Source organism: Geotrypetes seraphini, chromosome 7 (assembly GCF_902459505.1).
Source record: "Geotrypetes seraphini chromosome 7, aGeoSer1.1, whole genome shotgun sequence".
Classification (NCBI taxonomy): domain Eukaryota; kingdom Metazoa; phylum Chordata; class Amphibia; order Gymnophiona; family Dermophiidae; genus Geotrypetes; species Geotrypetes seraphini.
In genome coordinates, this window is record NC_047090.1 from 175,911,824 (window position 1) to 175,925,235 (window position 13,412).

Genomic DNA, 13,412 nt, shown 5'->3' on the forward strand with positions numbered 1-13,412 from the left:
TTCCAATCTTTGTCCCAAAATTAAGTTGTATGCCGGGGGTGGCTGCCCCCACTGAAGCCGCTGCCGGGGATCCCTCCCTTCCTCCCTCCAAGCAGCGATTCACATGCTGCACGTGGCTGACCCACAAGCCTTCCCTCTAACGTCAACCCTGATGTCGGAGAGGAGGTTTCTGGGTCAGCTACGTACATGCAGTGTGTGTGTCACTCCCTGCGCTGTGCCTGTATGGAATTGGCTGAGGGCGGAGGGAGAGAATGCGGCTCAACAAGTAACTGGGTCAGCTTTGGGGGAGGGGGTGCGAGGAGAGAGGGATCTCTGGCAGTGGCTTCAGCCGGAGGGCAGGTGGGCAGCCAGGGATCCCCAGTGGTAGCAGCTTCTACTGTCAGGCAGGGAATATCGCTGCAGTTAGGCTGCGTACCCTCAACAAGCGGCCCTCGTACCCCTAAGGGTATGCAAACCGCAAGTTGAGAAACACTGTCCTAGTCTTTGTAATTTTTGACAGAGTGAAAAATCAATCCACTAGTACCTGTTCTACTCCACTCAGGATTTTGTAGAGTTCATTCATATCTCCCCTCAGCCATTTCTTTTCTACTAGATACTGGAAAACCTTTTCACAGATTCAATTGGAGTTTAATTTAGAGGATTCCCAATTTTTCTCTTGGCTACAATTAAAATCTGCCCTATATAAGAGCTACATTCCATTTGCCTGTCTACATGCCACTCCTGATATATTTCAACTTTGTGCTAAAATTCATGTAAATGGGCATATTGCTTTGCAATTTTATAAACTCTTTAAATCTTTGCGTTCTGCCTCTATGAGAAGCATCTGCAAATCCTGAGAGGAAGATTTAAACCTGCCCATAACCGACTCAGATTTAAAAGCCATTTGGCACTCTATATTTAAATCCGCCTTTGTAACACAATCTGTTTATCCCAGGACAAGCAGGCAGCATATTCTCAACATTTGGGTGACGTCACCGACGGAGCCCCCCCTAGCAGTCGTTTTCGCAAGCAGACTTGCTTGAAGACCTTCAAGCTTGCGATTGGCCCGCACGTGCCCCTCCCGCCCGACCTAGGGCATGCGTCTCCTCAGCGTGGCCTCAGTTCTATGTTTTCCACGGAGCCAGAAGCACTGCTTCCTTGCTTCGTGCAATCTCGTTGTCCCTCTTGCACTGCAGGCTTATTTGGTTATTTTCAGTTAAGTCGCTGTGCCCGCGTCTTTATTTTTCTTTTTTTCCGTTCGTATATTTTTGACCGGGTTCACCGGTCTTGTTCTGGCTGTCTGGCCTCGCGGGGCCACGGTCGTCCTTTTTCTTATGTCCCAGCCTCGTTCCAGGTTTAAAAACTGTACTAAGTGCAACCGGGTTATCTCCATCACCGACCCTCATTGTTGATGTGTGGAGTGCCTGGGTTTTGGAGCACCATGCTGAGTCGTGCCCACGCTGTGCGACTTTGCAACCACATGCTCTTCGTGGAAGGTGGCCAAGATTCTCCAACTCCAAAAATTGGATAGCTCTAAGTCTAATGAATGTTGGCACTGTCATCTCGAAGCAGGGACTTTAGATCATTTATTATTCTATTGTCCATTCATTATGAATTTTTGGAAATCAATTTGGGACCAAATTAACTGTTTATTAGATAACCCTGTGGCATTATCATATGATACTGTGCTGTTTGGTATGGCAATGAGAGCAAAAAGTCAGATATCTACAAATAATAACAAATTATTACTTATAATGACTGGGGTTGCCATTCAACAAATTACATATAATTGGAAAAATTGGAATAGATTAAATTATAATTTTTGGTGGAACTCCTTATGTCATATTTATAAAATGGAGAGACTTATTGCAATACAACAGGGTTGTTTCAGGAAATTTCAAGATATTTGGGAGCCATTAATAAAGTATTGTAATGATTAGAAAAATCTTGTTTCCCTTAAATTTACAAGTTCAATTATGGGGTGGGAGGGAGGGTATTTTTATTGTTACATGTTGTATAAGTATTGATTATATGATAGATAAGGGTGGGGAGGGGGGAGATAAGAGAATATTATATGTATCATTGTTGATTATTAAGTGATATATAAATCCGCTTTGAACCGCAAGGTACAAGCGGAATAAAAATCACTAATGTAATGTAATGTAATGTAATATATTTATGGTTATTTGTATGGATATGTTATCACACTTATAAGTTTAAAAATGAATAAAGATTAAAAAAAAAAAAAACCAAACCTACTCCAGCCCATCTACACCCTCCCAGCCACTGAAGCCCTCGCAGCCCATCCCCCACCAAATGGCCATACACAGACTGTGCAAGTCTGCCCAGTACTGGCCTTAGTTCAGGCAGATATTCTCGCAACCCACCCACCTCCCCGTGTTTGGCTTCTTTGCTAGCTATCTGAACTGAGGCCACGCTGAGGAGGCGCATGCCCTAGGTTGGGCGGGAGGGGCACACGCGTGTATGCACGGGCCAATCGCAAGCTTGAAGGTCTTCAAGCAAGTCTGCTTGCGAAAACGTCCGCTAGGGAGCTCTGTCGGTGACGTCAACCATATGTTGAGAATATCTGCCTGCTGTCCCTGGATAACACCTGTTACAGTAAGTAGCTGTGCTATTTCCTCCACTACAGGTCCCTCTGGACCTCACTAAAATCCTATTTAATTGATCTCTCTTACTCTAAAAAAAATGCTGGACCTGCAAGCTAATATTGGCACCTTTAGACATTTTATTTTTGAATGCTCAGTTATTACCAAATTTTGAATTGATGTTTAGGATACTATCTGCAAAATCCGTAAACTCACTGCACACTATACCTATGCAACTATTATCTTGAAAAGTGCTTCTTTTAATATTAATAATAATAATAATAGTAACTTTATTTTTCTATACCGCCAACACCCAAAAAGTTCTAGGTGGTTCACAGAATAAAGAGGACTGGGCAGTCCAGTGATCATACAAAGCACCCAGAAAAGCAGTACAATATTTTAATAGTGAAAAATACAATAAGAACCTATGACATAGTCATCAATTAAGTAACAATTTTTTTAAAAAAATAGGTCTTAATCAATTTTCTAAAGGTGCAATAAGATGCAGATTGTTGAATCAGGTCATCTAACCATACTTGAACTTTACTTGCTTGATAAGCCAAAGATCGATCAAAATATTTTTTATAACAGTAATTTTTGGGATTAGGAAAAGTAAATAAACCAGTCTGCCGAGTAGGCCTAGTTGAACGGTACTATTCAGAATGAGAGTGGAGATATAGCGGAGCTAATCCAAATAACATCTTATAGGAAATACAAACAAATTTGAAAAGTACTCTTGCTTCCATTGGCAACCAATGCAGCTGACGGTTGTAAGGGTTGACATGTTCCTGGTTTTTTTTTTAATCCAAAAATTAAATGGACCCCTGTATTTTAGATTAGCCTTAATCTTCCTAAGTCTGTTTTATAAGCTCCCAAATAGATTATATTGCAATAATCAAGAATAGATAAAATTAATGCTTGAACTAGTAATCTGAAAGAAATAGGGTCAAAGTATTTTTCGATGGAATGCAACTTCTATAATGCAAAGAAACATTTCTTTACAAGCTTATCAGTATGCTCACCCAGGTTTAAATGTCGACTTAAAATGTTAGGAGTGTGACTCCTAACATTTTAAGAGACGAGGCTATTGGATATTTTTGTCCTCATAAACAGAGAGTTTTATCCGTAATTTTATCGTTGGGACTAGCCAAAAAGAATCTGTTTTTTTCAGTGTTTTAATTTTATTGTTAAATTCTGCTAATGTATCAGCAGATGGAGATTTTTCATGCTTTATCTGATAATGATGCTATATTATTTGATTCTTTACTTGTTGCTGCATGGAAGATTATATGTGCATCTTGGAAAGACCTCTTGCAAGTTACTTATGATAGATGGTGGAATCAGTTTGCTTGCTATATAGATTTGAACATTACAATAGAGAATGACACGGTGGCAGTTACCCGCAGGTAGCCTGCTGAAACGGTGGGGAGGGGGGGGGGGGGAAGTGCTCACTGTGGGCATGGGGACAAGGCCATCCACCGCCCCCTGGAGCGGTGAATGGCCTTGTCCCTGCAGTTAAGGGAGGGAAGGCGTGCAGTCACCAATTGCGCGTGGCCCCCTCCCTGCCAAATTTATCTCTCTCCCCTAGAGAAGAAGCTTCCGCCCACACACACGCAACTGAAGGGCGGCACAGGCAGCTTCGTCGGCTTCAGTTTCTTTTCTAAAGTACTGCGAAGGTAAGGGGGAGGGAAGGAGGGAGATAGATTTGGCCGGAGGGAGGGAGGGAAGAGGCTGCGCATGCGACTGGTGACCGTGTGCCTTCCTTCCCTTAAGTTTCTTTACACCGTAAAGGTAAGGGGGAAGGAGATTCTCAGGCCGCTGAAGGGCAGTGAGGTGGTGAGAGGGAAGGGTGGATGCTGCGGGGGCGGTGAAGGGGACGGTGGTCCAGTGACGGGGACAGATTTTTCCCTCGTGTTATTCTCTACATTACAATGCCAAAAAATCTAACTCACTTGATAAATTTGCAGTCTTACTTTTCTATACAACTAAGATTATTATAACTCTTTTCATTGATGTGCTCATTTCTCATTTCTGTTCAATGTTATTTGACTTTGTTGTGTTTCATAATAACTTCAAATAAACTAAGACTGAAAAAAAATGTAGTTATAGATTGAACTTTGTTACTGTTTAGAAATATAGAGAATGATTAACTAGTCTTCAGTTATATTCTATGTGGTATTTTACACTAATGTTAATTTTGTGTGTTATTGCAGGATATATTACTTATTAATCTCATCATAGAGCACATGATTTGTGACACAGATCCTGAACTTGGAGGGGCAGTTCAGCTCATGGGTCTGCTTCGGACATTAGTTGACCCAGAAAATATGTTAGCTACTGCCAATGTAAGCAAGATGCTTTTATTCTTCTGTATACCTTTTAAGGTAGTTTTATACTTTTTTTAAATTAAATTGTTTTCTGGTAAATTGTAAATATGGATTATTTATAGAGCGGCATTAAAGTACAAGAGAAGGGCAATAAAGTAGGGAAGATGTACAGACTAGAAAATTGTGCAAGAAACCCAAAAGGAAGCACAAAAGAAGATGGCATACTGCTGAAACAAACACTAAGCACCTGCAACAGGAGGTAATCCTTGTCAATGGTGCCAAATAATACGAGACAAAGTTGCTATTAGAATGCCCCTCACTCAGCAGCAGAAAAGAAGCAATTATGGTTTTGATTAATAGTTGCTGTCTAAATTAATAGTCCATGACAGCATTCAAAACCAGAACTTCACAAGTACTGCCTCACTTTCATGCAAGTAATGCTTTCTTTTCTGCTGTGGAAAGGATTTCACTTCTAAAAAAAAAGTGGCATGCTCCTACCCTCATAGTTGTAGAATGGAAATTCAGTGGAAATGTTTTAAACACTCATATCTTTCATTTCACCTTTTTCTGTTCAAATAACTGTTTTTTAAAATTTGCTACACCTTTTAGCATATCTAGACAAAACCTTATAATAGTAATAAAATCATTGTGCTTATATTGAACTTACTATAGAGCTTTTGTAAGTCCTGCAGTTTTTTTCATATGATTTAAATGGCTTGCTCAGAGTCTTTATTGAGATCTATCTTGTCCTAACTTTTAAATATAGTTGGTCTTTTCACAGTGCAAATACTTTGCTTGGATTGAAATGAAATGATACACCTTTTGAGGAATTTGAAGTAAAAAAAAAAATCTGTGACCTATGACATACACATTGGCAGGAGTAGGAGAAAACCAGATAAAACAGGGGTGCACAACTTCCGCCCTCAAAGGACAAATCCTTTCGGGTTTTCAAGATTTCCCCAGTGAATTTGCATGAGATCTGTTTGCCTGCACTGCTTCCATTGTATTCATATTGATCTCATGCATATTCATTAGGGAAATCCTGTAAACCTGGGCTGGCGAGGGCCGAAGTTGTGCACTCCTGAGTTAGAAGCATTGTTCTAATTATAACTTACAAACCCAGTTTTATATAGGGCATCAAAAACAAAGCATGCACAATTCCCCAAATACTTTACTAAAGGCTTGCTGAATGTAAAGCCTTTGGTAAAGCACATTATTCATCTTCCTGCTAGATTAGTCCAAACAAGTGGCTTGTGCTCTCTTTTCTTCTCTCCCTCCCCACATTCGCTGGAGACAGGGAAACACTGACTTTCAGAATAACATACATAGTAACAGTTTCTGTTACGTCCCTTCTGGATTCCATACTCTAGATGTTCAATCCCAACCTGCAATCCAGGAGTTGCAGAAATCCAACACTTTTCTGAGCACATGCTCTTCCCCCTTAGAATGAGAGCTAGAGCCATATCCAGTTTCAATTTCTGCAAGCAATCCGTGAAGAAGTTCGGGTTTTTTTTCGGTGGCTTCAGTGCCTTGAGACCCCTTTCTGGTGATCCCCTGTTGGAGGAAAAGATCAGTCCCATGGAGCCAGACTGCTGCTTCTCAGAGAAGCTTTGGTGGATCCGTGGAGCAAGCCTGCTGTATACCACCCTTCTTGGACTTGGGTTCTCTTCACCTGAGAGTTTGCTTGCCTGCTGACCTTGTCACGGGTTTAAGCACGGACTGGTTGTATGTGTTTGAAGTGAATCAGCGTGCAAGTTCCATTTCCTTTCCTTTCCTTGTTCACATGGCAAGGATCCATGGAGGCGGAGGTTACAATCGGTGTCCAGCCAACTGGCAGTCTGAAGATCTTCAAGTCTGGTCCATTTGGAGCTATTTTGAGGCAGAAAATCCTTTTCTTCATTCAGCTGCTGTGTGAAACTGTTGAAAGGCAAAGGCATTTCAGTGACTGTGAGTAAACCTCCATTATTTCCTATGAGTACTTTGGCTTGCTAAACTTTTTTTAAAAGTCATTTTTCACAGTTTCTGATGGTTGGGTTCAGGTCCCCCACCTCCCCAGACCCTAAATAGCTATTTTTTATTTTTGTTTATTTTTGGTGCATATTCGCTGACGGTGGCCATCTTAGATTTTAAACAATCTTTTTTCCCCAAGTTTTATTTCTGCCTCAAAACCTTTCGTTTTGATTAAAAATTGTTTGGGATGGACTCCCCAGCCCCTAATCTTTTGAATGTGTGCATTGATTGTGCTGGATTGGCAGTGGATCAGCGACTGTGTATTCTTCAGACTCCGCTCATTTGACGCAGCCAACAGATGTGTTGGGTCTTTCTCGGCTGGTTGTGCCGGTGGTGGAGATTCGTGTTCAGGATCCCTCTAATCTAGCTGTGGCAGACCTTGATTGCGCTAGTTGCCACTCAGGTATTAAGTCCCTTCTGTCTCCTGATACTGTTTCTATATTGGATCCAACTGATACCTTTGCAGGGATTAGTCACCTCAGCCACCCTGAGTCCGGATTTGGGTAATGACCCTTCTAACCACAGGCTTTTTAAGCATGGCTCTGTCCACCTTTTTATTGCTGATGTTCTGAAGGATCTCAAATTGGAACCTCCTCCTTCCATATCTCAGGCTTCAGTCATGGACCCGTTCTAATGTGCTGTCTTCCTTTTTTCCATCACATCCACAGCTTCTTGGTTTGGTTAATGAATAATGTCTACGCTTTATCCGTTAGATCCTGATTTTCAGCAGGTTTTTGAACAGCCTAAGATAGATTCCGCTGTGGCACAGGTTATACGGCACATGGCCCTCCCTAGTGTTGGGGAAGTGATGCTTAAGGATTCTCAGGATCGCAGAGTAGGTATTATGTTGAAAAAGCTTTTTAAAGTGGCATCTTTAGGTATCAAAGTGGCGGTGGTCACTTGTTTTACGGTGCATGCCTGTCATACGAGATTGTGCAGTGTGTCCCCCGCTGATGATGTATGGGGTGGATTATGTGGCGGACGCTCTTTATGATATCATTCGAGTTCTTAGTAATGTCTCTGCTTATGCAGTGTCTGCATGCCGGACTTTGGATCTGTTATTGGGCTTGGGACGCTCCCTCCCTTTAAGCAGACTTCCTTTCAAGAGCCAGCTTCTTTCTGGATGACCTCATAATCAATGTTGCTGAGTGCTGCCCTAAGTCTCTCCCTGTGAACCAGTCTCGTCGGTCATCAGGAGGGGAATGTAGTAATTTTTGTTCCTCCCACAGGTTTTGTCAGGGATAAGAACATAAGAATTGCCGCTGCTGGGTCAGACCAGTGGTCCATCGTGCCCAGCAGTCCGCTCACGCGGCGGCCCTCTGATCAAAGACCAGTGCCCTAACCAGAGATATTCCCAGGGCTACCACCTTCGTTCAAACAGTTCCAATTCTAGGCATCCTAAAGCCTCAGGTTCCCAAACAGCTACTACTCCTAAAAAGCCCCAATGATGCCAGGCTGGGCTTCCTTATGCCGACTTTCTCAGTTTTATCAGGAGTGGACTCATTTCCTCAGATCAATGGGTGCTGGGCATCATTTGGGAGGAGCACAAGATAGATGAGTTTAGCCTGCCTCTGGATTTGTTTCTGGACTCTCTGGTAGGACGGCCGGAAAAAGGAGTCCAGAGTCTGCGCTACCCTGCAACATCTCTTAGACATCAGAGCAATAGAACATGTTCCAGAACACGAACTGGCTTAAGCAGATACTCCTTATACTTCATCGTGCCAAAGAAAGGATCTGAGGATTGGAGACGCATTCTGGATCTAAAGCTGGTCAATCGCTTCTTGTGAATTCCTCATTTCCGCATAGAAACAGTGCGCACAGTAATAGCAGCTTTCTCTCCAGTAGAGTTTCTGGCATCCTTGGATCTCGCAGAGGCTTACTTCCATAGTCCAATCTACTTGGATCATTGCAAGTTTCTGTATTTCCATGTTCTACAACAGCATTTCCAGTTCACAGCTCTGCACTTTGGCCTTGCGACGGTGCCCCACACTTTCACCAAGGTGATGGTAGTTCTGGCAGCCTTTCTCCACTGGCAGGGTGTCCTACTTGGATGATTGGTTGATCCGGGTTCCATCTCAACAGGAATGTGAAAATGTAATGGAGACAGTAGTGTCTCTGCTTCAGGCTTTGGGTTGGATTGTCAACTTCAGGAAGAGCTACTTGACACCATCCCAGTCCTTGGAGTATCTGGGTCTTCTCTTCGACACCAGGCAGGGTCATGTGTTTCTTCCCGAGGCACACAGACAGAAACTTCAACAACAGATTAGAGCTCTTCTGGACTGTCCGGCTCCCACGGCCTGGCATTATCTGCAGGCTCTGGGGTCCATGGCAGCCTCCTTGGAGGCCGTCCCCCTGGATCAGAGCACACATGCGCCTTTTACAGGAGTCCCTCCTCTCTCGGTCTCCGCAACGTCATCCCCTTCAGATGCCATTCCCCTGGACAGAACCAGCTTGCAGCAGCTTGAGCTGGTTTCTTTAGAGGGAAGCTCTCTGCCAGGGCAGGCTTCTTTGAATCTCAGAGTGGATGAGTTTTATGACCGATGCCAGCCTGTTGGGTTGGGATGCTCATTGCAGGGACAGATCCATTCAGGGTCAGTGAACTCCTCATCAGAAACGTTGGTCGATCAATCGTCTGGAGCTCCAGGCAATTTGGCTGGTGTTACTCGCTCTCCAGCCCTTTCTGGAGGGAGAAGCAGTGCGAGTATTCTCTGACAAGGCTATGGTTGTGGCGTATGTAAAACATCAAGGGGACACAAGAAGCATTCCCTTGGGCCAGGAGGCTCACATGCTGTTTCTCTGGGCAGAAGCTCATCTTCTGCCTCTCTCGGCAGTCCCTGTGGCCAGAGTCAAGTTTCAAGTTTATTAAAAATTTGATAAAACATTAATCATAAATTCTAAGCATTTTACAGTAAAAAATTTAAAAAGGGATCCAATTAACAAACTATTAATTTCATAACTTTACTTACATGAAACAATAGGATAGTGGAGAGAAATACAATTTGAAGGAAAGAGAGAACAATTAAGGATAATAACAAGGGGAAAGGGAAAAATCAATTAGTGTGGAAAATGAGCTTGGAAAGTCCCATAGATCAGGCACTTTTAGATTATTCAAGCAATCAAAACAGAGAATACCCAAAAAAAATGTGACAGAAAGAAACATTACATTGGTGGAATTACATTTTCTGTTGTTTTAGAAAACAAAATGGAGAGATGAGTTGACTATGATCCTGCCATTTTTTGAGAGGGATCTCGCTTTTGAGAGCATAAGCCAAATTCAAACCATTGCTCAAAAAAACATATAGTCATCTTTCTAGGAACATAAAGAAGGTAAAGATGAACATCCCAAGATCAGAGATTGGGGTTCAGGCAGACTTCCTCAGCCAACAAGTCCTGGACCTGGGAGAATGGTCCCTCTCACAAAATGCGTTCTGTCTGATCATATAGCGCTGGGGTCAGCCCCAGATGGACTTGATGGCTTCAGCAAAGAACTCGAAGGCCAGGTGCTTTTTCAGTCGATGAATACAGCATGGAAGCCTAGGACTAGATGCCTTGGTTCAGTCCTGGCTGGCTCATAAGCTCCTTCATGTGTTCCCTCCATGGCTTCTGGTTGATCGGGTCATCTGACGGATAGCGATGCATCCCAGCCTTGTGATTCTAGTAGGTTTGGACTGGCCTCGTCACCCATGGTATGCGGATCTCGTCCGTCTTCAGTGGGACAGGAAACTCCAACTTCGTCTTCATAACTACCTTCTCAGTTAGGGGTTGGTGCCCATTGAGAACCTACAGCGCTTTGGTTTTACAGCTTAGCTCTGAATTGATGAAGCATGGTTATTCAGCGCTCAGCATTGATGAAGCATGGTTATTCAAATGTAGTTATCTCAACACTTTTGCAGTCAAAGAAACCCTCTACTATGGCTTCTTATGCCAAAGCCTGGAAGGCTTTCCAACAGTAGTAGTGTGCTAAGAACCAGGTGGAGCCTGAGAAGGCTCCCATTTTGGTGGTCCTGGCTTTTCTTCAGGTGGGCCTAGAAAAGAGTTTAGCAATGGCCTCCCTTAAAGTTCAGGTTGCGGGCCTTTCGTACTTCAGAGCATGCAGAGGCACTAGTTCGCTTATTGCTCATCCAGACGTGACCAGGTTTATGAGAGGGGTGCTTCGTTTACGGCCTCCCTTGCATCATCCTTTCCCTTCGTGGAATCTTAACATCATTCTGCAGGACATTGGGGAAGCCCCATACGAGCCCCTGAAGAATACTTCTCTTCTGGATCTAATGATCAAGACTGTCTTTATGGTCACCATTATCTCAGCATGGCATATTTCAGAGCTTCAGGCTCTTTTGTGCAGGGAACCTTTTCTCCATATTACGGATGCAGGAGTTGTCCTCCATATGGTACCTTTCTTTCTACCAAAGGTGGTATCCTCCTTCCATGTCAGCCAGGAGGTTCATTTGCCTATGTTTCATTTCACAGGTTTGGAGCGCAAAGGTCAGATCTTACGCAAGTTGGATGTCAGTAGATTCTTGCTCCATTATTTGAGGAGGACTAATGATTTCTGGCTGCTGTGCCTTGCCGTGGCTGACTAGCATGTTCGATTGCTCGATGGATTCGAATGGCCATTTCCACGACTTACATCACCTGCAGCAAACAGCCGCTGGTTTCTTTTAATGCCCATTTGACTAGAGGTGTGGCTGCCTCATGAATGGAGTCTGGTGCGATTCATCTTGATGAAATTTGCAAGGCGGCTACTTGGTCCTCTCTTCATACTTTTACCCGGTTTTACCAAGTAGATGTGACGGCTCGTTTTGATGCTGTTTTGGGGACCTTGGTATTGAGGGCAGGCTCTTCTGTCCCTCCCTAGCTCCTACCATTGCTTTAGTATGTCGCCTAGCATATGGAATCCGGAAGGGACGTAACAGAATGGAATATTAGGTTTTTACCTTCGATAATCTTCTTTCTGTTAGTCCCTATAGGATGCCATACAACCTGCCTTCTCTGTGTACACTCAGTGGTTTGGAATAGCTTGCATTTTTTTGCCTCAGTTATTCTCCTTACAGGCCTGAAGATTTTCCAGCCGGTTGCCAGATCCTGTGGGGAGTTTTCTGTGAGTGTGCGCATTGCCCAAGGCTTTATCTTGGGGTGCTCGTCGCACAAAGTGGATTAGTACTACATTGTTGCTCAATGGTTTTTCTGAGTTGCCTTTGTGCCTGTTTACTACTTGTTCATGTTTGCAGAGCAGACCAGTTCAGACATTGTTTATGTTGCTGGGGATCTTCCTCCATACCCCCCTTGTCATGGATTTGTTCAGGTATGTTGCTTGCTTGGCTTTTGGACTCAGTTAGATATGGCTCTAGCTCTCAGTCTAAGGAGGAGGAGCATGTGCTCAGAAAAGTGTTGGATTTCTGCAACTTCCAGATTGAACACCTAGGGGGCATAATAATAATTTAAAAATAAAGGCCTAAGTCCCCTTTTGGCCTAAGTCCCTAGACGCAGAAAGCAGAAAACAAGGAAATGTCCATTCTCAAAAAACAAAAACATCCAAAATGAGGTTTTTTTAAAAGAATGGCCTACCTCTATGTTCACTAGTTTAATCGCCCAAACCACCACTACGTCTATCCTTAAGACACATTCCCAACCAAAAAAATCACCCAAGTCCCAAACACCCAAAACAAGACCTTTTAGGTCAGTGGTCTCAAACTCAAATCCTTTGCAGGGCCACATTTTGGATTTGTAGGTACTTGGAGGGCCTCAGGAAAAATAGTTAAAGTCTTATTAAAGAAATGACAATTTTGCATGAGGTAAAACGCTTTATAGTTTATAAATCTTTCCTTTTGGCTAAGTCTTAATAATAATATTGTAATTTTTAGCTAAAGAGACATTTGATCAAGAAACTTTTATTTTACTTTTGTGATTATGATAAACATACCGAGGGCCTCAAAATAGTACCTGGCAGGGCCGCGGGTTTGAGACCACTGTTTTAGGTGAAGTAGGGGCCAGTCCTTCGTCTAAAAGCAGGATTCTGGAACCAGCGTCTGTCAAAAACAATGCCGGTTACAGAATACTATAACCGTCTCTCTCTCCCCCCCCCCCCTTGAATTGCAGCAAACCTCCCCTCATCCAAATCGCGGCGATCTCCGGCAGAAGGGAGCCCAAGCCCTCTTGCCGGAAGACAGCCTCCTCCTCTGAACCCTGCTGCAATGCCCGAACCCAGGCCTTCCTGCCGGCAAACCCCCCTCCCCCCTCGAATACTGTGTGCAATTCTGGTTACCACCTCTCAAAAAAGATAAGGTTGAGGGACACAATTCCCGTGTTTGGACTGATCTTGCAGGAATCAATGAAAGGAATTTATCAGGTAAGAACAAATTTCACTGTATTGCCTTGTGTCCATATACATATAAATGCAGACACATCAGGAAACAGCCATTTTAGTCTTTAAAATAAAAAAAGAGTAGCATTACTTGAGGGTTGGAATCTGTAAGTTCCAGCACCTACATTT

The 13,412-nt window shown here is 43.3% G+C and overlaps 1 protein-coding gene across 4 annotated transcripts in view; it reads left to right on the forward strand.

Annotated features, from left to right (window-relative positions):
* The window catches only part of PPP4R3A (protein phosphatase 4 regulatory subunit 3A), a 220,116-nt gene that overhangs the window by 147,892 nt on the left and 58,812 nt on the right, over positions 1 to 13,412 (forward strand). For 3 of the 4 annotated variants that reach the window (XM_033952661.1, XM_033952663.1, XM_033952664.1), the window contains one exon: positions 4,799 to 4,969. In XM_033952661.1, coding sequence (XP_033808552.1) covers positions 4,799 to 4,969 — 171 coding nt within the window. The remainder of the gene's footprint in view (positions 1 to 4,798; positions 4,970 to 13,412) is intronic. The other variant, XM_033952662.1, reaches the window with a different exon arrangement.